The 23096-nt window shown below is 52.1% G+C and overlaps 7 protein-coding genes across 7 annotated transcripts; 4 read left to right on the top strand and 3 right to left on the bottom strand.

Annotated features, from left to right (window-relative positions):
* Positions 1-293: 293 nt before the first annotated feature.
* On the bottom strand, positions 294-705 carry SPSK_01299 (uncharacterized protein; the record flags this gene model as incomplete). Its single annotated transcript, XM_016728229.1, has 2 exons — positions 294-564; positions 656-705. 2 exons carry the CDS (start codon positions 703-705, stop codon positions 294-296), a joined length of 321 nt encoding a protein of 106 aa, XP_016584214.1.
* A 6588-nt stretch (positions 706-7293) lies between these two features.
* On the top strand, positions 7294-8655 carry SPSK_01150 (uncharacterized protein; the record flags this gene model as incomplete). The annotated part of the gene is made up of 1 exon (XM_016728081.1): positions 7294-8655. The coding sequence occupies one exon, from the start codon at positions 7294-7296 to the stop codon at positions 8653-8655; it is 1362 nt and encodes a 453-aa protein (XP_016584213.1).
* A 1237-nt stretch (positions 8656-9892) lies between these two features.
* On the top strand, positions 9893-12013 carry SPSK_01061 (amidase; the record flags this gene model as incomplete). Its single annotated transcript, XM_016727992.1, has 4 exons — positions 9893-10017; positions 10088-10190; positions 10302-10844; positions 10913-12013. The coding sequence occupies 4 exons, from the start codon at positions 9893-9895 to the stop codon at positions 12011-12013; spliced, it is 1872 nt and encodes a 623-aa protein (XP_016584212.1).
* Positions 12014-12897: 884 nt separating this feature from the next.
* SPSK_01174 (uncharacterized protein) lies at positions 12898-14130 on the top strand (the record flags this gene model as incomplete). Its single annotated transcript, XM_016728105.1, has 1 exon — positions 12898-14130. The coding sequence occupies one exon, from the start codon at positions 12898-12900 to the stop codon at positions 14128-14130; it is 1233 nt and encodes a 410-aa protein (XP_016584211.1).
* A 227-nt stretch (positions 14131-14357) lies between these two features.
* On the bottom strand, positions 14358-17491 carry SPSK_01003 (isoleucyl-tRNA synthetase; the record flags this gene model as incomplete). Its single annotated transcript, XM_016727935.1, has 2 exons — positions 14358-17364; positions 17442-17491. 2 exons carry the CDS (start codon positions 17489-17491, stop codon positions 14358-14360), a joined length of 3057 nt encoding a protein of 1018 aa, XP_016584210.1.
* Positions 17492-17851: 360 nt separating this feature from the next.
* Positions 17852-19039, top strand: SPSK_01185 (uncharacterized protein; the record flags this gene model as incomplete). The annotated part of the gene is made up of 2 exons (XM_016728116.1): positions 17852-18089; positions 18198-19039. 2 exons carry the CDS (start codon positions 17852-17854, stop codon positions 19037-19039), a joined length of 1080 nt encoding a protein of 359 aa, XP_016584209.1.
* Positions 19040-19135: 96 nt separating this feature from the next.
* SPSK_00991 (uncharacterized protein) lies at positions 19136-22635 on the bottom strand (the record flags this gene model as incomplete). Its single annotated transcript, XM_016727923.1, has 2 exons — positions 19136-22087; positions 22210-22635. 2 exons carry the CDS (start codon positions 22633-22635, stop codon positions 19136-19138), a joined length of 3378 nt encoding a protein of 1125 aa, XP_016584208.1.
* Positions 22636-23096: the final 461 nt, after the last annotated feature.

The following is a 23096-nucleotide window of genomic DNA, read 5'->3' as shown; positions in this document are numbered from 1 at the left end:
TCAGAGTGTCCGTCCTCGATGCGACGGTGAAATGAACCCTGCAGGACAAAAAGGGTTAGGTTGGCAGACAATGCACGACACTGACAGGGGCTGACGGAAACACTGATCATACTTTGCACTTTGTAGCTTTTTTGTATGCGGCCATCTCCGAGAACCATCCGGATGCGTTGATGAGGAGCAATGCATATCGTTTGTCGTCTGTTATCACCCTCGCCGGTTATGGTATTTTGGACAAAATGTTGAGACGGCGGCGAGACAATATGGGGAAAACGTGCGGAGGGGGGGGAAGCATGTCATGTCGTAACGCAGGAAGGCGCATGCTCCTCCTCGCGACATCGCTCATTCTCAAATGCAACTCGTTTGTCGTTGTGCTGCACCTTCCTTAGTTGTAAATTTCCCGTCCGCTCCTCCCTGATCCGGAAGAAGAGGTGCATTGCAGAATACTCGAGGAAGGGAGGTGCTACACTTTGGATATTTACGGCAGGTGCCGGTGATGCATTATTTCCCGTGAAAGCCCTTGTGCCAAAAACGGCGTTCATCTTCCCTATCTTCAGTTCACAGAATCTGCTCCCTTTTTTGTATTTTTTTTGTAACTCTTTCTGCGTTGTGAAGCATAGTTATCTAGAGCGGTGATGGTCAGCAGCGAGAGACTTACTCCTTCTGCGTGGTACCACTTCTGTTCACAAGGAAGGTATTGCGAACCATTGAGAACTTGTTTGATTTCACACAAGTACAGACATTGAAGCCTTTGTACACGAGTTCTATTTTGTGACGTCGGTGACGTCTTTCTTTCTTTCTTTTCTCTACTTCTTATTAAACATAAGATGCTCCAAAATATATTGCCACAATGCGAGTGGCATGAAACCATTATAAATTCCAAAGACAATGAGTGCCCTAAAAATCCTGCTCGCCTGTTGACAATCGAACAGTCTTTTGTCATCATTCTGCCATCTAGTAATTAAATTCCAGCCGACGTCCGTATGTAGAGCTAACACTTACGTGATGAATGCAGATGGTGAGCTGTCATCTGCATACTGCAATTGCCTCATTCATAACTGTACAACCCATTTTTGTTGCTGGTACATATACCATTATTCGCGCAAAATTCGAATGCGTGCATTGCTTGCCGCGTTAACTCATACATGACAGGCTGTTGTTTTGCAAACGGCAGTTGACGTTCGCGTGAGCGCCAAACTCCCGGTCGTCGGAATAAGAAGAGTTCATGGTCAAGCCTCTGGCTGAGTGCTACATCTATACGAATCAATGCGAAAAGTTCACCCGGTCTCGTCTGCACGGTTGCAGTGTTATTCATGCCGTTTTGATCTGCGGCATCGCACTCTGTAAAACCTCCACACTAGCATCTCTCAGTTCAGATAGAAAACTAGGGGGTGGTCGAATGAAGAAGTGGGACGTAAGTGCAGGAAAGGATACGCGGCACGGCACAAAGCGGAGTGGCCATGCCACCGGGGAAGTAGGAAAGAAAGCCCGGCGCGGTTGGTCTAGACTGATGTGCGTTCCAAGACCTGCCGAACAGATTTTCCATAAGGATAGGGCCCTTCCAGACAAGGCCTGGGCATGCTACACACCCGACGGTGTAGAATACTTTGCCAAGTGGCCTGTTTCATCAATTGTCTCCCCGTCTGCTCCAAATTCTAAGTATATCTCGGGTCTGAAATCCTTGTGGTAGACGTGGACAAACCGCCGATGAAGCCAAACGCTATCCTTGGGCGCCACTCTGAACAAAACAATAAAAATATAGATTAATGGCTAGTGCGTGTTGATTGATATATTTCTTAAAACAGCTCGAATTAGAGTGAAGGTTTGGGGTATATTAATGTAACCTTTGTTCTTTGGCCATGACAATAGTCCCATATACCGGACGAGGAGTCTTTTGCTTGGAAGAATTAAATGTTTTATGGTCCCTGGTTTCATAGACATAAAAATAGAAACAATAGGAAAGATTGCTGATAACTTATTTGCTTGAAACCTAAAGGCTAAATATCTGCCTGGAATGAAGTCGGTCAAAAATAATGCTCACGTGCGAGTTATAGGAGGACGAAGAGGTTGTGCTTTATTCATACCTGCTGAGAGCAAATATCGTTGTGAAGACTTCATAGCAAAAGCAACGACGATGTAAATGATTAAAGTTCATATCGCCCAAGTCCGTTCAACATACATCGAATAATGGGAACAAAATGAAGGTCGTACACGCCTAAGGTTCTTAGTTTAATCGATGTAATATTTACAGTGCCTCCAGTTCCCAAAAATAAAATTAGGAAGGACTATTTAATGAAATTAAAAAACACTACCCCTTAAGTTTTTCAGCATTTCCAAAGGACCATTATAGATGCAGTCCACAAAAGTGAGGACCTGGAAGTCGCATAAGGTTACCGTAACAACTGAATTTAGATTGTACGCGTCCAACGGATGATATCTGGAATATGAGAGTAAAACTGGGACAGCGAAAGTGAAACATCTTCGTAAGGCTGAAGTAAATTGTCGATGTATATATCTGAGACGTAGTGTAGACCTGAGATGAAAATACGAGGCTGGGGCCTGCATATGAGAGTAATGAACAACGATGGAGTGGAAGATGCATGCAAATTAGACGTTATATTATGACAGCGACATGAGAATACATACGAGAATGAATGAAATTAAGAAGATCATCAAAGAAATACTAACATTATGTGACAGAAAATTTACCACATGAGCAGTCCTCGAAGAGTTCTGAAAGCTCACTGCGGTTCATCTAGAGTCTGACTTCTAAGAAAAATATCATTTGTGTTCATAAATCATTAGTTAGTACATCAGCGACGAAAGCCGGTCACAGCCTCGAGTATACGCATGGTCAAGGCTACAAAGCCCTAATGTTCTTGACATGATATTTTTTCCACAACAGAAAAGGTGACGTTATTTATATATAATGACCGTCTTCGTTTGTGATATCAGTATTTTTCCAGCATATTTGATTTCGTTTTATTCTTGTAATAGAGACACGAGACACAAGTTAATAAATGAAGATACAACTCCGCGGTCTCTAGGTTGAGGTGAAGTTTCTCAATGTGCCACTGGGACAAATGCGAAGAAAGAAAATCACAACTGGCAGCTGTCAGTATTGATACTGACAACTAGATTGACACTGAGGCGCATGAGTGACAAGTGTTTGGAAAGACTATTAGCAAAGGAGGAAGGCTGTATTTTTCGTTGCGCGCGAGTGTGTCATCACCTATCATGTTGACGAAACACTTTTCTGCCATTCTTTGTAGATCGAACTAATACAGGAGAGCTCATGGCGCATGAAACTTGAAGTACTTTATGAGGTAGTTCACAAGAAAACAACGCTTCATTCTGTATTCACAAAATGGAATTGCTTTATTATTTGCTGCTGGCGCTGATTTGGTTTTACTTTAGTTGCTACTGTATTCTCATGAAAAAGGCGAACAATAGACTGGAAGATGGGGGCATGGACATGCGTCTCACTACTTGAAAACGACAAGTTTCATTCGTTCACGACGAAATGGCCGACGAGCCAAAATAAGCCTTTGTACGGCCAAAGACAATATGCCATACTGAGGCTTACGGAAGAAGTATCAGAACATGCAGGTCTTTCGAACCGCAGATATGTTCCTTCTCCTTTGCTGCTGCCAGTTATGTATAGGAGAGACTGAATCTCAACTCAATTTAACGAGCAGTGGTAGTAATAATTGTTATACTTTGATGTACATATATATGTTTATCCTGAATATCGCAAAGGACTGCGAATCATCAGAGCTGTAATCTGATATTCTGCACGATGTTGGCAAACTGCCATGACCACCTTACGCCTCTACTTTAACAGGCTTAATTTATGCTAACTTCGAACTCAGTTCTCAGTTAGAAAGAACTATCTAAACGGAGACAATACGACCATTCTATTATTGAGCTCTTTAATAGCCTACTTTGTATCAAGACATCCATTAATACCCTCGCTCCGAGCCAAACTCGAAAAAGGTCCAGGTTGACGTCTAGGAAACAGGAAACGGTACTTTTGAGACCTGTCAGGACCGACGCAACTCGCACATTGTAGTTCTAAAACGCTGCCGGAAGGCCACGGAGTACGACAGTCGCAGAAGTCGCCTGTGGTGGTAGTACTTGCTGCGTTGATGGTGGCGAAGTTAGAAACCCAGGGACGGGCCGGAAAGCAAATAACCTTTGGTTCGTTCCTACCAAATGAACAACCACTTAAAATTTAATTCAGTAGTTTCAAAGACATATACTCTTGGTTCCGGCTGCGACGCGTTGGTTATTTCGGTTGATGTCTACCGTGTCACAAAACTTTTAAAGCAAGGCATGTCGTTTCCCATGTGGCACAAATTCTTCCGCATGTGCACACGAGCACTTGTAATACGTCGCATAAAATCTTGAAATCGTTTTCCGAACTAGATATCTCAAGGTCGTTTTGAAAATGCAGCCGCATCAAGATCGTAGCCAAGACGATGTTTCCGTGCATCTCGACTGGATGTCTCTTCCAGCCTGCCATTCGAGGCCCACAATCGCACGTGCTTGCTTCCTTCGCATGGGCAAACTGCTGGTTTAAAGTGTGGCTGGTGATATCGATACGGCCAGCCATATCCAAGTAAACGTACGGCGCAAAGCATTCTACCTTGCCAACTGCCTTGCCACCTTGTCGTTTTGCCTCTACACTGCGCCCGTTGCTGCTCCGTGTCATCAGAGCCGGGCGACTATTCTCTGGGAAATGAATTTCTTCTATTGCTTAGAGGTAATTGCATCTCTACTCAGCACCACATCGAAATTGGCGACGATGACGAACATTGCTATAAAACTGGTAGCAGATACGAACATTAAATCAACACGATGACGAAAGGCGATGACTTCATCAGAATGTATGGGTAGTTGGAGGAGCGTGCCAAATGAAAGAGATATCTGCCCGTTGAAGTGTATTGATCAAAGGTGAGAGGAGAGCTGCGGGCAGAGTGGAGCCCGACAAACGAGTCTTGGCGGTGGTGATGCCAGAATGGCGGGGGACACTGCAGGTCATCCACGGGCAAGTGCGCTTGTGCATTTTATTGTCGGCTTGTGATTCGAGTCGTGAGGCCAGCATCGCTCTTGCTTTTTTAGTTGGCCATTTCTATCGCTCTTGCTTTTGTTTTCCATTGTCGTATTGTCTTGCCTCTCGACATAACAAAAGAGAGATCATCGTTACCCACATCGACTTTGTGCTACTGTTATCAGTAATGCCTGGTAGATCGTAGCGCTTTGAACAAAGCACCGTGCGGCGCTGCACCGCGCATAAAGTGGTGTTTGTTTATAGTCACAAAGAAATGGCCGAGACTTACAAGAGAGAGGAGCCCGGGAACAAAAGAAAAGAGCGATTTCGCGGACCACACCGACAGGAAGGCGCGATGAGCATCCGTCCGTCACAGGCCCCATACCTGCAGATTGTGGAGCCCTGCACGACAAGAACGGCAAGGCCAGCCAGCCTCTGGTCACCGTAAAGGGCCACACCGCAGCGCTAACATGAGATACGACACACGCCTTTCCCCGCCTCCTTCCTCGATAGAATCTAATCCGCTTTGAAGTGCTGAGGAGACGACAAGGGCAACTGCAAGCATTGAGGGGTATTGTGCACATGTCTGGCATCGGTCGAAGCGGCAAATTATGCCTTTCCTTCTTATCCTGTCATGTGTGTGTTGTACCTGTCTTTTCAGTGCTTCTTCCTTCCCCTTCCGGTATGCCTCAAGGGTTGGCGTAGAAAGGCGCAGCGCTTGGAAGGCGTTCCGCCTGGAAGATAGGCGGCTGAGTGCAATCGAGTTCGAGCTGCTGCCACTTCACTCTTGTGACTATCATATCTGGAGAAGTGAATGGAGCGATTCATATTGGCCTCGCCGCCTCCGGCCATCCGTCGCGGATCTGCCGGCCGCAGGCTGAGAGCTGTCACTTGGCGACTAGCGCATGGGATTGGCTGGCGGGTGTTTCGGTCAGTGGAAAGCATGGCCGACAAAGCCAGTCCAGGCCCAGAGAGGCCTGGCCAAGAAAAGAGTTGCAGGGGGATTGCGCCGCACTTGCCTGACCTGGCTGAGCAGGTGGTGTGCTACAGAGAGTGTGTGGACGGCCCATGCCATTTGCACCTTCCTTCTTGACTTTGTTGCTCAAGTAATCCGTGGTAATGCCTGCCATTCTCCCCGCCCCCCTCCTTCCTCGCTTTGGTAGCCACCAAAAAGGCGACATGAGCAAGGAAGAAACGGGCAAAAGACCGAGTCGCTTCGGTCTATTGCTCGTAATCTACAGTCAACTCAGCTATTTCCCCGGAACGGCTGCAAGTCACCAACCAACAGCGCCGCCGCTTCCTTCCTTGACAGGACTCCTCGTAAGCCTCGTACAACAGATTTCTCTTTCGTATCTCCTTCTTTTGTCGTGCCTTCTTCTTTTCGTTCCTAAACTGTTCACTTTCCACTTCTTCCTCTCTCATCTTCGCTCCATCGACTCTTTTTTATTTTTGTCAATCACGTCGCTTGACGACAGCGCTCGACTTCTCCCAGTCGCCAACAGCAACTCACCGATTCACCAGCCGCTCACAAATCACTCGGTGTTTACACATTTGGACCACTCACCACCATTCTCCAAACCTCACCCAAACCCCAACCGCACTTCGGCTGCATCTTCCGCACCCTCTCGCACTCGTCGACCATTTTCCCGCCTTGCGATCGTCCTCGTGCATATATACTACTATACCCGCCGAGACGAACCCCTTCGTCTGGACCACCGTTGATCGTATCCTATCCGTTCTCTGCGTTTTTCCTGCAGATCGGCGGTCAAACAGAAGTTGGCATCCGGTGTCGCAAATAACGAGTCTTTCGACACTCCTTTAAAACAGCAAAACAAAAATAGCAACAAGACAGCGACAGGACCGGCTGGCCCCTTCTTGGAAGCTGTGCTGAGCACGATTTGGCCGCATTCTTCATTTGTGTCGATACCAAATATCGTCGAATGCCATCGCAAGTTTTGGCGTGCTAAGACAACAGCACGTCACCCTCAACTGCTGTCACTGCCGCGCGGCTCTGTCACCTCCGGCCAGTTCGCTCTTATGGGCCATTGCAAACATCCACGTTGACATACGTGCACCGAGTCTCTTTCCCCATGTCGACCAACTTGTGTTGATACGTTTTCCTTTCCCTCGTGCAAGGCGGCATTTCACGGTTACAGGCCTCAGCGTCCTCAAGTACTCAACGGTTACTACCTCATCAGCATCAGCCACGTTGCATCCTACCGACCTAGTGCACAGCCGCAACAATGGTGAAGCCTATATTAAAGAAACGGTCCCATTCGGAGAAAAACTCCCTGGACTTGGATCGTCCTCTGGAAGAGCAGCACGTCCCCGGACTGGCAGGCCTGGTGTCTGGCTACGAATCCAGCGGCCAGATGCGCGGTGCCCGCGATATCAGTTTTTCGTTCTCCGACAGTTCCGCCTTTGCAAGCAAGCCACGGTACCAACATGGCCGGTCTCACAGCGGTACCTCCCACGTCTCAATAGCGACGACTGCAAGCGGTGGAGGGGCCCGAGCAGGATCCTTTGTCCACCCGTTTCAGCAGACACCACGAACCCAAACCCCACCTCTGACCTACACGAACTCTTTGGCCTCAGTAGACAACATCGGCACTGGCTACAACAACACGGGCACCAACAGCATCCGTGACTACTCACCAACCATCACGGAGAACGATGATGACGAATTTCCTGTTGGCTCTCTCCCTAACCATCGTTACAACAACAGTCACACTGCGTCACTTTCACAATCGAGCTTACGACACCCATCTCTTGCCAACCAACGGGCTGCGTCCTTTAGTGATATCAATGCTGCTCCTCCGTTGCGTGTGAACACGGCTCGTTCCATGCCGAGTGGGCGCCGAGGCCCTGGCAACAGTAGTCTGTCAACGAGCCTGTCGCATTCGGACCTACATTTACACGCTTTTGCGGAGTCGGCAGTAATGGATTCGCCATTGTCTGTTGGGCCTGCGGCTCCTGCGCCCCTCTCGTCGAGCTCGTACATCCCGATTTCCCCTCTCCGCAGCTCCCTTGAAGGTGTTGCTTTCCCTCGTTTGCGATCTCGTTCCGAGCTCGATTCTGGGGCACGTGCGGACCAAATTCGCGAAGCACGCCGCAAGTTTGAGGAACGCGAGCGTGCCAAGGCCGAAAAACACGACCGCGAAATGCTGCGCAAACGCGAGCGGCGTGACCACAAGGAGGCCAAGTCGTACGAAAGACAGACTGCACAGATGCGCAAGAACAGCGCTGGTGCGGTCAGCGACGTTGTCCGGCCTTCTCTGTCTCGAAAGTCCACGCCGACGTTTGGCAGCAACAGCGGCAGTGGTAGTGGTAGTGGAAGTGGTTCTGGCGAACATGAACGGGGCCGTGACAGTGGTCGGTACTCACGACAAGCGGCGCATGAGATTACCGAGAAGCCGCTCGCCTTCAAGAGCAACAATTACGAAAATGTGGCTGGCGGCATGACGCCCAGTTTCGGACCCACCGTCGACAGCGTGGCTTTCAAGAATGCGCGCCGGAACAACACAACCAAGCGGAAGACGCAGGGCTACTGGAACGGCTTTGTTCTGTGGCTACGGACCCGGATTTTTCGCATTGGACGGAACTAGATGTGCCTGTCAAGCAGACTCCCAAGCAACGGTCCTTGATATTTATCTCTGCCGTTTTTGGAGATACATACCCGTTCCCTAGAGGACTCCCTTTCCTAAATTCATCCTACTTCCTCTCTTCCATTCTCATACATTTCGACACACCGCACCTCTTACACGCACATCACATGTTACAACTTCCATTTTATGACGACACGACTACTTACGAACGCATACCGGTTGGGTCATTTGGTACAACAGATCAACCATCGGGACGGAATGGGGCACAGAAACACGAATTACTCGGTGTTCAGCGGACGGCGTTTTGATTGGGATTCGGTCTTGATTTTTTTGATTTTTGTTTTTGGTATCTATTTGGTTGCTTTTTTTTTCTTTTTTTTGGGGGCAGTTTGCAGCGCATTACTTCCATATTTTGTTGCTGCTTATCGCGTTCGTGATACTCCATTATATGGAGTTGGAGCCTTGACGGACCTGACCGACGCAATTTTGTATTCTTTTCATCTTTTTTTTTCGCTTCAGGTCAATTCACATATGTGCTCACTTGAACGCGCGCATCTTTTGAACAGCATCGTCAGCTTCATTCGTTCTTGTTAAGCCTCTTCACAAAGATATGAACTCCCTAGGACCGTACTGCAATAATGTGGAACAAACATGGGGACTAGGAAAACCACTTAGCGCTCCCTAACTGACACCCACTTCGAATGAGATTAGCCCCAGTCGCACGTTTCCCCCAAACCGAGTATTAATACTAACCACTTGCATATGCAAGCAATGATTGGCTCACCATGAACGAACCCCCTCAATCTCACCCTGACGAAGGTCCCGCCCTCTCAGCCCTGCACATGTCAGCCTCGGTTTTGCATACGAGTGCCTTTTCGCAGAAAGTACAACTCGCGACTGAAGGTCCCCTTAGCAAAGCTGAAAAGCCCGACTCACTTAGTCTTTATTGATACAAAGCATCGATTTGAATCCTTCAGGGTCGTATATTTGATTTGCCGCCAATCGTTATCGTCAATCCCACATGTTTTGTGGCTCTGGTGTTTCTGCAGTCTCGGAATAAAAACGGGCAAGGTCGCGTCTTCTCTTATTTTCTGGTGGACTTCTTTCGACTGCCTCACCATAATTTTGCTCGAATTGTTTTCCAGACGTCTCTACGACCACCACAACATCCCAGCACGGCAAGAATCTGTCATTAACCGTTACACAACACCGTATACAACAGCAACACGACGATACCATGGCCGCGGCACGACCGTTCATTGACTATCCTGTGCCTAAAGAAGGCGACGACCTCACTTATGTCTTCCCTAATGACAAGAACCCGGCAGTGCGCGGTCTGCCGCTGGTCCTTGTGGCTGGCCTGTGAGTCCAAGAGCAGCATGCCTCTCGTTTTCTCTTGTTCCGCGGCATTTTTACTGAACATCCGGTGAAGCGCGACCCGTTCCGGTTATCTCAACCGCTTTCTGTGGCATAACACTGGTTTCGGGCGTGTCAAGGACATTCCTGGCCTGGACAAAGAGCTCGTGACATTTAGAGTGAGTCTTTTGAGTGCTTAGCGAATACACATCGAACATCGACTGCATATGTGCAAGATACCACGAGCGCCTCGTAAGGCTGGCCCACTGCTGACAGCCAATCTCACTCAGCCTCGGGTTATTCCCACCGCAGTGCCGGGCCAGGATGCTTCTGCGCAGACCATCCTGCCTTTTGGCCCCGACATTCTGGAGCCCCAGCACACGGAGCACGACGTGCGCTACTACTCAGCTGCCGACTACAACGCACTCTACAAGTCCGGCGCCCTGTCACCTGTTGATGTCGTCGAGGCCCTCCTGCCGCTGGTTCAGCGTGGCAAGGGCTCCATCTATGAGAAGGCGTTTCTGGTGACCAAGGTCGACGAAGTGCGCGCAGCAGCTCAGGCGTCTGCGGCGCGATGGGCGGCCGGCTCACCGCTGGGCTTGCTCGACGGCGTGCCTGTCACGGTCAAGTGCGACATAGACGTCGAGGGCTACGTCACGACAGCCGGTATCAACCCGCGCCTGGAAGACGATGACTTTGGCAAGCGATACCCACGCCTGCGCGAACCGTCCAAGAAGACGGAATGGACGGTGCAGAAGCTGCTCGAAGCCGGCGCTCTGCTCGTGGCCCAGAACAACATGCACGAGCTCGGCATGGACACTACGGGCTGTAATGTACGTTTGCTCTTGCGGAAAATTCCCATCCTCCCCTTTTATGACGTGGTGCCTAACATACACATCAGCCCCGCAATGGCACGCCCGTGAACTGGTACAACACGACATATTACCCCGGCGGATCGTCGTCTGGAGGCGCGTCCTGTCTCGGTGCAGGTATCGTGCCCATCGCGATCGGCACTGACTCGGGCGGCAGTGTGCGCATTCCGCCCAGCTTCAACGGCGTGTTCGGCCTCAAGCCCACGCACGACCGCACCGTTGTCGTGGACTCGAGCATGTGCATCCAGGGTCCCATGGCCGCCACCGTCAGCGATCTCAAGGCCGCGTACCGCACCATTTCGCAGCCCAACCCCGACGACCCCGTGACCGGCAAGTTTGCCATCTCGCTCCCGCCTGCGACCAACGCGCGCCGCGTCATCGGCGTACCGCGGGAGTGGGTGGCGCGCGCCGACCCCGTCGTGCTCGAGCACTTTAACCGCGTCGTGGACCACTGCCGTGACGCGCTCGGCTACGAGATTGTCGACATCCAGATCCCGCTGCTCAGCCAGGGCCAGGCCGCACACGGGCCCTTGTGCCTGCTGGAGTCGCTCGACAAGGTGCGCGACCGCGCCACGCCCAACCGCGACGACTGGGCCGGCATGCTCAACGCACAGAACCGCATCCTGCTCACCATCATCCAGCACGCGTCCGCCGTCGACCTGCTCAAGTTCAACCAGCTGCGCACCGTGCTCATGCGCCACATGGCCCACCTGTTTACCGAAAAGCACCCGGGGATGATTGTGCTTACGCCGACGACGCCCATGGCGGGATGGAAGAAGCTGCCCGGCGACGACGTCTACGGCTTCATGGACGGCAATATGACACTGCACTGCATGTTGTACGTCTGGCTGTCCAACACGACGGGCTGCCCATCCGTGTCGTGCCCCATGGGCTACGCGGAGCCCGAGCAGGGCGAGGGCCGCGTGCCGATGGGCGTGCTGGCGATGGGCGAATGGGGTGCCGAGGAGCAGCTGCTCGGCTGGGCGGCTGAGGCGGAGTCGTACCTGCACAACACATACCCAGGCGGACGCATCCGACCGGCGAAGTGGGTGGATGTGATTGCGCGGGCCAAGGAGCACAAGGCCGGCGCGGCGGCAACCGGAAAAGCCAGCGATGCCAGCGAAGAATGATTATGTCTACAGGGCGTACGAGGGCCTAAAACAGGATGTGTGGCAACATATCAGTGTACTTGGTCCCTTATTAATTTGATGGCTGCGTTACCATATGTATGACGTATCAAACGACGATGCATAAGTGATATTGTAGTCTGCGTTCTGCGTACGTATGATATGTCCGTCTGACAAGTATGATGCACTGATATCTCCGTATCTTTAAGACCCCGGACAAGGAAGGAACCCGGCGCGAAATACGAGGGACAGAAGGCACATTGTCTGTGGCTCGAATGTAGCTGTAAGGCATTCTGGAGTTCCGAATACCCCCTGTAATAAGTGAACTTGGGCCACAGGTAGGGTAACACTGTTCAAGTCGCCCAAGCCGCGGTGACAAATCACTAAAAAGGAGCTAAGTAAATGTGTCCTCGGGCGCAGGTTTACCGCAATTTACAGCGCATTACGGGCCAACCGGACCGCTAACACAGGGCAACAACGGCTGGGCCACTAAGAATGGTGCTTGGCTGTGGCTGAGTGCCATGCTTGGCGACACTTTGCCCCAAATGGGAATCTATGTCATCTTAATAACAAATGCGCAGTCGGTGGAATCCAGTTGTCGTCTTCCAAATAATGTCTCCTTTTTCAGGTGTATTGCCGGTAGCCGCGATATTACATTCTTGTTGCCAGGCCGGTCACTCTTTCCCTCTTAGTTGCAACAGACTCTCGTGGAGGTAACCCGATCGCACATTTCTGGCAACCAAAACCGAAACACGATACGTATTAAGAGGAAGCTCCCCGGCCATAATAACTCGACATCCTCATCTGAGTCTCACAAAACTCATTCATTTTCCTCGACAAGTTTCCAACGACTTCTTCCCGCCGCACCTTTTTATGAATTAATAGCCATGTGTTTCGGATCCAAAGAACCCCGGACCGCCGGCGACGCACCGTCTCGGCCCGTGCAGCTCCAACAGGCCAATAACGGAAACGGCAAAACGTCTACCTACGATGCGCCTCCATTACGTCCTCCACAACAGCAGCCGGCGCAGCAGCGCAATGAGTATGCACCGCCTCCTGGCCCTCCTCCTGAGAAGGCTTCCCGTGCGGCTGCCGCGGCGCCGGACGACGACTTTGCACCACCGCCGGGCCCGCCGCCTGGACAGGCATCTAGCTCATCAGCCGGTGCTGCCGGCGATTTCGCTCCCCCGGCCGGCCCTCCTCCATCGTATATTGGCGGTGGCAGCGGCTCCGGTGACTATGCTCCGCCGCCTGGACCACCCCCGAAGGTGCACGACTGGGAGTCGGCGGTTCCTGACAACTCGCTGCTTCCACCGCCGCCCAACCTGTTCTCCGGCTGGGACCGGTCGCCCGTGAACAATGCCACAGAAGAGCAGGCCAAGGCAGGTGTGGACTGGTGCACCCAATTCCCGATCAGCACGAGGATGAATGTGCAGGACAACGCGGCCACCCGGCAAGCGATCCAAAATGGCAACTTCAGCTTGCAAGCCCCGCCGAATTTCAGGGGCAAGCTGACCCGGCAAACCGATGGCTCGTGGAAGGGCGAGACTAAACGCGAAAACGCGGACAATTGCATGGTGAGCTTCCCTCCCGTGTACGCGGCGAACATACACCAGCCTCAGCAGGCAGGCGAAAAGTTCACAGCGTACTACGAGGTGCATATTGCCCGTAGCAACCGCAAAGAAGTCAGCCTGGCCATGGGCTTTACAGTGATACCGTACCCGCACTTCCGTCTACCCGGCTGGCACCGCGGCAGTCTGGCAGTGCACGGCGACGACGGCCACCGCTACGTCAATGATATGTGGGGCGGCAAAGAGCTCATTGACGAACACTACCGGTTCAAACCTGGCGGCAAGTACGGTATTGGCATGACCTTTACACGCAAAGACGTTCCCGGCGGGTACGCGCCAGCCAAAGACTTGTTCAGCGTGGAGGTATTCTTCACTGACAACGGCCGAACCATAGCCTCGTGGGACTTACATGAAGAGACGGACGCCCAGCAGGACTTGCCGGTGACTGGGCTCGAGGGTGACTACGATCTTAGCGCTGCCATTGGCTCATTCGAAGTTGTTGACTTTGAGGTCATCTTCAACCCGTCACAGTGGGCGTGGAAGAGATGAGTGGATAGATTGTTTCCGTTGGCGGTTGTCCGTTGTGGATGCTAAAGACCGTCCATACTTCCCATTTCATAGAAGACATTAACTTGCCTACTATCGTGAGGGGATAGAGGGGTATCGTTTGTTTATTGTGGTTCGTCTTTTTATCGTCTACGTTAGGATCGCTTTTATACATTACAAATATACCCAGCTCCAGCCATGCTCGCCGATCCTTATCCTGTCGTCCACAACTATTGCTGCACAGCATCTTCGCAGCGTCTACACAAGTGGTCCTTGTCCTCAGCAACATACCGCCAGCATCGTGGACACTTGGCGTTCTGGGGCGGCAGGACCACAGCCGTGGCCGACCCACCGCCTTGGACATCAAAGGGTGCTGTGTACTTCCATACCGGGCTCACTTCCTCAGTAGCTGGCTCGCTCTCGGCGGCAACCACAGATACAGACGAGACAACAAACATGCTATCGAGCTCGGCGGCGTGGTCTTGCAGCAACGGCAGCGCGGTGCTATCGTCCGGAACCCGAAGCACAACAGAGCACTGCAAAGGCGAGCCCAACACTCGATCGTTGCGCGCGTTCTCGAGCGCCGTCTTCACCGCGGCGTGTGCAGAGAAGATGACGGGGATCGCCGCCCGGAGTGGACTCGTGTCACGCGGCAGTCGGTCTTCACCGACCAGAGAATCGCTGTACAGCTGCCGAAGAGGGTGTTCAGTTGACCTAAAGGGGGGTGTATCAGTATATTGTCCCAACAAACAAGACAGAATGAGAGCCGCGACGTACTCTTTCAACCAGGCCGGGGCGTGGTCCCAGGCTTCCTCGACAAGCATCGGCACCACCGGTGCCAGCATCCGCGTGAGACCAACAAAAATGGGCTCCAGGACGCCGCCGCCGTCGGCACAGTACAGCCGGTCCTTGGCGGCCTCGAGGTAGAACGAAGACAAGTCGTTGGTCAGCCAGCGGTTGAGGCTGGCCAAGCCGCGGTAAAACTCGAAGCGGTCGTAGGCGGCAGCCACCTCCTTCATCGTGTCTTTCAGTTGCAGCAGTGCAATGTGGTCGACCGTCGTTAGCGGCGTCGTCCGAGCCGACTCGTGCATGGAACCGAGCAACATCTTCAGGGTGACGCGGTACTTGATGAGCGCCGTGTGCGTAGCCTGAAGCACCATCTCGCTCATGACAACATCGCCAGTGTAGTCACTGCCCGCAACCCACAGCCGCAAAGCGTCGGGCCCGAGGGCGTCGTACTTTACAACAGTCGCGCTGCCCGGGTTCGACTTTGCGTTTGTGTTGGTGGAAGGGGAGGCACCGTCCGCTGCCTTGGCTTTGCCGCGGCCCTTCTTCTTCTTCTCCTTGATGGGCGGCAAGAGCGTACCCTCCATGACCTCGGCGCCGGTTACAATGTTGCCCAGCGACTTGGACATTTTCTTGCCCGCGCCATCGAGCATAAAGCCGTGCGTGACGAGCGTTTTGAAAGGAGACAGCGTCGCAGGACTCGCAGCCGAGGACGATGAGGTGGCCGCACTACTCAGTCCTGCCACACGCGTCAACAAACTCGACTGGAACCAGCCACGGTGCTGGTCGGATCCCTCGAGGTAGACATCCGCCTGCGCATCGTTGGCAGCCTGGGTCCAGCTGCTGCCGCTGTCAAACCACACGTCCATAGTGTCGCTGCCGCGACGGTATGCAACGCCCGGGTTGGCTTTGCGCAACGCCTCGGGAATCCAGGCCGCCTCGTCGGCTGCGTCGGACCACCACGTATCGGTGCCGCGCTCTTTGACTACGGCCAAAATGTGCTTCACCGTCTCCTCTGTGAGGACAACGCTGTCGTCGTCGCCGTACAGTGCAGGAATGGGCACACCCCAGGCCCGCTGCCGGGAAATGCACCACTCGCTGCGGCCCTTGACAAAACTCTCAAGCCGACTGCGGCCCGTTTCAGGGATGAACTGGACGTTTTTCAAGCTCGCCACCGCCGGATCCTTGATCAGGTCCACGTCCGCAAACCACTGCGCCGTGGCCCGGATGATTATGGGCTTCTTGGTCCGCCAGTCATACGGGTACTTGTGGCGGTATTGGTGCATAGTGATGACGGCATCGCCTAGGATTGCAAGGACGGCCTTATTGCCTTCGCCCTGGACGGACAAGCCTTCGAGACGGGAGGGGTCATCCGGGTATGCCTCGGATGTGAAGCGGCCCTCTCCGTCTACGGGTGCCGGGATAGGCAGACCCAGTCGCATACACACCACATAGTCGTCAAAGCCGTGGCCGGGCGCAGTGTGCACCAGGCCGGAACCAGATCCAGCCGAGACAAAGTCTGCATGGATAATCGGTTGAGGTTTGGCACTCTTGCCGCGTAGCGGATTGGTATATTGCAGCTGGGTCAAATCGGAGCCTCGAATCGACCGCACAATCACTTTGGGTTGAGGCGTGCCTTCGGGGCAACACGCAGCCGTAAAGGACTCCAAACACGAGTCCGCCACAAGAAGGAACTCATCCCCAAGCTGTACAAGAACGTACTCAAAATCCCGGTGGACAGCGATGGCCTCGTTCGCAGGGAGCGTCCAGGGCGTCGTTGTCCAGATTACGGCCGACAGCGGCCGGCTCCCATCGTAGCCTGGGACGGCAGCACCTGGCAGGATGGGAAACTTGACGTAGGCGGCCGTGGATACGTGACGGTCGTTGTACTCGAGCTCGGCCTCGGCAAGGGCGGTATGGGACGACGGAGACCAGTACACGGGCTTGTACTTGCGGTAGATGAGGCCCTTGTGCACCAACGTCTGGAAAAGCTGCAGTTGGCGCACTTCGTACTCTGGATCCATTGTGGTCCATCGGTTGTCCCAGTCGGCCATGACACCAAAGCTCCGGAACTCCTTCATCTGGTCGACAATTGTGCGTGAGGCGAGATCGCGCGCAATTTTTCGGATAGCAACCGGTGTGAGTTCAGCTGTCGAAGAGGACGAGGACTCCGACGCAGTTGCGAGGGCTTTGAGTTCGATGGGGAGCCCGTGGCAGTCCCACCCTGGCCTGTAGTGCACACGTCGGCCTTGCTGTATCTTGACGCGCAAGCTCATGTCTTTGAGAATCTTATTGAGGGCATGGCCGACGTGCAGCTTGCCGTTGGCATAAGGCGGGCCATCGTGGACTACAAAGGGGTCATTGTCGGGGCGGTTCGCTTGCTGCCATTTGTACAGCTCGTCGGTGCTTCGTTGGAGGTACAGCGGTCGGTGTTCAGCCAGCGGCCGGGGCCTAGGATGGGGAAATCACACGAGTCAGACGACGATAAAATGGAGTAGGTCGGAGATCAGATGAAATAGCGTACTCACGGGAATGTCGATTTGGGCAGCCTCAGCGTCGATGCCCATGATTTTGACATTGTTTCCGCAGCCCATACAATGTGCGTACAACAGCACACCGCCCTAAGCAACCGAGGAGGGTATGTGCGGAAGCAATGGCATCGAAGTGGTGGTGGAGATGTTTCTCGATGTTGATTTTGGACTTTAGCGTTTGATGCCCCAATTGAATTTTAAAGTGGGTCCGAAACCGACTGCGGGATGGAGATTTCTCCACATTTCAGGGGACCCACTAACGACTTCAGCATCGTCATAGTCCACAACTGCAGCCTTGCGCCAGACGGCAGGTAACACCTCCAGAATCGCGACTTCCCAAACTGACCTCTATTAACCCACAGCCCAAACATCGACATCGCGAACGACGGTCAATTTCACGTCGTACAATGGTGCCTGTTCGAAGATATCTCCGCATCAGCAAATACTCGGTGCTCGAGTGCCGCATCTACGTCGACAACCCGGCCCTCGTGCAGTCTTGGCTGCTGCACCCCCGCGATCCAGTGCTGCCCCGTGTCATTGAGAGCGTGCGGCCCTTGGTACTTCCGAAATTAATGGAAGAAAGGGAACGGGCAAAGAAAAAGGGCACAAAGAAGAAGGGTGCGATTCGTGACGTGCTTGTCGAAGGTATGCAATGGCGGACGGTAACTGTCAAACATCCACACCGTGACGCTATGGCTAATGAACTAATCTTGTGTTGTGCAGAGGACTTTGAGGTGTCTTTATTTCTTACAGAAACAAATACACGGCATTCGTTGCTGTTCAAGCATCGACGCGCACGCGACAAAACCCAAACGCGGCTGGTTTCTAACTCGTCCAAGCTCACCGGTGGGACGAGCGACGCGCCCATTGATGTAGAGGACGGTGGCAATGGCGACCTGCGGGTCGAGCTCGACCAAGATGGAAACGTCGAGAACGGCGATGGAGACGAAGATGTTGTCTTGACGGCAGCAAGTGTGGGAGGCACAAGGCAACAGCCTGACAGGGAAGTCCCGCCAAATCTGCTTCTGGAAGACAGCGACGACGAAGTCCCGTTTGCCCTGCAGGATATTCCTGATATCCAAGAGGACAAAGAGGGGGGTGTTGATACTGCAGATGCTACGACACGGCGGTCCAAACGCCAAAGACAAGACCCTGTACAGGTCAGGGACAGTGGTGACGATGAAGACGGCGCTGACAATCGTGAGGGGGTCGAAAGTGACAACGACTCACTATTCATGAGCCACAACGAGAACGATGATGACCACGAAGAACCTCCGTCAAAACGCTCGCGGGTCGTCCCTGTGGATGCAGACAATGAAGACGAGGCGAGCCGCAAGAAGAAGAAGCTAGCTATGGACGTCATCTACGAAGGTTTTGCCATTTACGGCCGCGTCTTGTGCCTCGTGGTAAAGCGACGTGGTCCGCCTCGTGGCCGAGGTGCGCAGACTGTTCTTCCAACCTCGGTCGGTGGCAGTCGACCAGGAAATTCGTCGACTAGCCTGGAACCTACAAAACCCGGGGGGCAAGCTGCCATGGAAAACTGGATTGCCTCGACACAAATGCCAATACCCCAGGCATCCGAGGAGATGTCATAATATTTGTGAATGTTTAAATTAGAATTGGGATTTTGTATTATACTATCTGTTTTCTTTTCATGACACTATGGTCTTATCAGCGAAGCAACAACCCCTTCATGCCATCATCCTTCTCTTGATCTCTTCAAGCATTCCTTCTAGTGATGTCCATGATTTGCATGTTTCTGTGTTTGCTGCAAACACGTCGTTCTCCAAGGGTCCCACCTTGCCAGGTTTCCTGAGTGCATTAAATTGAGCAAGAGACAGTGATGACCAGCTCATCTCCGAAACGTCGAGAGGCGGGCAGTCCCGTTTGTCGTCGTGATCGTGCCATGTCAACATAAATATTTTTGCTGGGGGCGGTCCTTCTGGATACCGACGCCAGACCTCATCTCTCAATTCTCTCACTCTCTGCTGTATCTCCTTGCCATCGGTACAAATCGATTCAAGACCAGCCAACACCGCAAAGGGCATCGATACCTGGCATAGCAAGCGATAAGAAGGCGTATCCTCCCCAAAGGGACTTATGTTCCCAAATAATGGATTTTCGAGGATAGTGCAAGCGCCAGTGCGCGGCAGCGACTCCTCTATCGTGAATACTGGATTTTCGGTCCAGGCATTTTCCAACAACAGACATCGCTGTAAAACCATGAGGAACTGCAGTTCAAACTCGTACTTGCAATGCCCCAAAAGAGCCAAAACAGACATTCCGGCAAGACCTGCGACGTTACCAGCGACCGCCTTTCCCTGTGGCCAGTTTTCGAAAACTCCCTGGTCCAGCATCCAGAAGATTGACTCGTAGTTTCGCATAAAGGAACCGCCGCCTCTTGCTAAGTAGTGGTTCCTTAGCAAATTGTACAATATAAACGCTTTGTAGTCTTGCGAGTATACCATCGGCCATTTCTCTTGAGACAAATTGCTGTCAGCAACCCGCATAAGGCGCTCCGTGTCATCAAGATCGGCCCCGAGACATGACACAAGGAGTTCCGGGTCTCCAAGTCTAATAATGAAATCAGTAAAGTCATGTGTTTCGATCAGCGGCCCTAAGAAGTTTTCGTCGGGGTGTTTCCATTCAACAGCTTTAATACGGCGCCCTGTGAGTTGGTTACTCGCAAAAAATGCCCGTTCACACAGATGTATGAGAGACAGCTGCTGCTGTCGGTCCACATATCCGTTGTGGAAGGCACCAACAACAGCCCACATGAAATCATAGATTACCTTGAACTGAAGCGGGCTCTTCAATGAAATCGATGATTCTTTTTCAAACCAGTCAATCCACTTTCGACATAAAATGCCTCGTAGAATACCATCGAGCCGCCACGCCTTAGTAGTCGTGTCTGCTGCTAAGAGGCGCTGCCCCTCAACTGTATTAACAAAGAATTCTTTGGCAGAGCGATGGATGAAACCAATCTGTCCAATTTTGAGAGATGACGAAGCAACGGTTGCGACTTCCAATAATCCGGCCGTCAGTGTCTCGATACGTTTGCCGAACTTGGCGCTTTGTGACTGTATCGTTTGTATTGAGTGCCTGCTAGGATTTGCAAAAAGACTCTGTACTTCGCCCAGATGATTGGCAGCATATAGTTGGATGTCGCTTAAAGGAGGCTCTGCCTTCGCGTCGCCCAGAGGTATGTACGAACTAATTTGGAGTCTGTCAAGTGCCATGTTGATGTAAAGTGCGGCCTCTCGTTGGTAGATCTGCTGGTCTCCTTCATCTAGGCGATCCCACATATTTTGATAAAGTTTGTTGATATCGCGTGGCAGCAGTTCTAATCGCTCGTGCAACTGGGTGAGTGTGTCGCCATTGACAAGTCCTTGGAGGAGACTCCGCATGACAAGACGGACCCAGAGAAACACGCCATCGGAGTATTCACAAACTTTGGCTGCCAGATCTTGCACCATCGATTTGTTATGATCGTCTTCATTCCAGCTTGGTGGTAATTGTGATTCAAAATTGTCCACGACGTATGCCATTATGTCGTCACGGGTAAGGTTCTGTACCAAAAGCTGCGGATCTTTGTAGTATTTGGAATGAAAGGCAGGCTCCGGTCGGCTCGAGATGCATACTTTGACACGGGGCAAGCGGCAGAGCTTGTCGACGAACGATAACACAGGCTTGGGACTAGCCGATTGAACGTCCATGTCAGCCTCATCTAATCCATCGAGAAATATGCACACTGTGGAAGGAGATGCTTCCAGCAGGGCCTCAGTAGCACCGCACAGTTCCTCGTAGGACCAGTCTTGTGCAGAAACTTTCCGGGAAGCGCTCGGCACGGCCCGAAGAATGGCGCCAACAGCTTCTTGGGTCCAACGTCGTCTAGTTGGTTCCATCACCACCTCCTCTTGCTCATTCTCAATTTCGATCTGGCTCAGAAGCTGGCTGAGCAGAGACAGCGCGACGCCTCTTAGACTGCGTTGAATTGGGCTTCCAGAAAGCCAGAAAAAGTGTGCTACGATCAAGGTGGGACCGTGGGCTTTCTCCAGCAGCCGTATTGTGTTCTTATGGCTCATAAGAAATTTGACCAGTGTGCTTTTCCCCGAGCCAGCCTTCCCGCAAAGCCAGTATGGACTACCAGGAACCCCAACGAGCCAGCAAGGAAAACAAGAAAAGCGCGCCGAGGACGCTGGGCCACACGTATGACTTGAGTGGTCGTCAATGTGTTGTTCATGTCCGTTTTCCGTGGTTCCGTTCGTAAATTTGTCATTGGAAGTGCCAGGTCGAGATGTCCACTTATTAGAGTCGTAAATCCATTCGAACGTTCCGGTGTGAGAGAGCACGACTTGACTCTTTCGATCGTTTAGTCCGTCGCATCGAAGGCTCTTCATGAGCTTCTCGTAGGCTTGCTGTGCATCGTCGATAGCGTCATACGTCCTAGGTTTGTTGGTCTCGAATTCTCTTGTGATGTGTTCTTTGATCGCATTAGTCTGAGCTGCAACTTCCTCGGAAATGTGCACATTGATGGCTGATTTCTGTGCTTCGATGAGGTGTTCGATAGATTTCTGTCCTTGGGCGATGTTTGCGATAAATATCCGTAGCGTGCTCTCAAGGGCATAAAACTTGGCGTTCTGCTGGATTGCGATCGCATCGGTGGTTTTGCTGCACAAGACAATTGGAGTCAGAAATGGTTCAGAGTCGCAAAGGCTAGCTTTCAAGAGTAAGAAAATGGTTAAGATACCAAAGCTTACCATACTTTCATCAATAGATGAGACTCCATTCGAGCCTGGTGTTTGTTGATATCGGCCTCCAGTTTCGTCAGACGTCCCTCTTTCCATTTGGCGGAAACCCCAGAAAACAAGGAGCGCAAAGCGTTACCCTTTGCTGAATGTGACAGTTTTCCGGCTGCAATTTTCAACTTATTTGAGGCACGAAGGCAGTCTCGGGCGATATCAAGTAGCTCCCTCGCATGGGGATCAAAATCGTCGCCTTCATCCTTAAGTTTCAGTTGCAGTTCGTAACAAAGCCCCTCATATTTGTGAGCAACTTTGTCAACGTAGCCATCGCGGTCGAAGTATACTCCAGAGTTGTAGATTTCTTTGCATATAGCAATAGTTTCTCGTGTGAAATCAATGACCTGTATGACATTGCAAGCAATCCCAAATACAGCAAGCGCCTCCATTTAAAATGAGCCACTGCCAGCAAGGATGAGGGCACAAGATTGTTGAAGATATGTTATTCCGAAGAAATGAAATGGTGTCGCTCAAGACGTTGCAAATTCGGAGTAAAGTACCGTGCCCAAAAGTAACCAAAAGTAACAGGACATGGGCGGACTGGTGCCTTTTCAAGCATCCTTCAATTTTGGGCGCAATACGCCGCACAGCCGCATTCTGGATCAGGCAGGAAACGAAATTAACAGCTGCAATTTTCCATTGGTTGTCATTTTTCATAACAGAATCATTGATTCAGCAGGAGGTCATCCTCTTGAGAACGCGGGCGGCTAAGAAGAACATCCTCCGCTTCGTGGGGTTGGTTTGAAATGGCGCCCGTTGGTTCGCGGGCCGAACCAGCTTTAAGCGGGCCTTTTGGGAAGCGGGCCTTTTGGGGAGCGGACCAGGCACATCAATGGCACGATCAACCCAT

This window comes from Sporothrix schenckii (genome assembly GCF_000961545.1).
Source record: "Sporothrix schenckii 1099-18 chromosome Unknown Cont48, whole genome shotgun sequence".
Taxonomy (NCBI): Eukaryota; Fungi; Ascomycota; class Sordariomycetes; order Ophiostomatales; family Ophiostomataceae; genus Sporothrix; species Sporothrix schenckii.
Note: the sequence above shows the minus strand (reverse complement) of the source record. Positions and strands in the feature narration are given on the sequence as shown.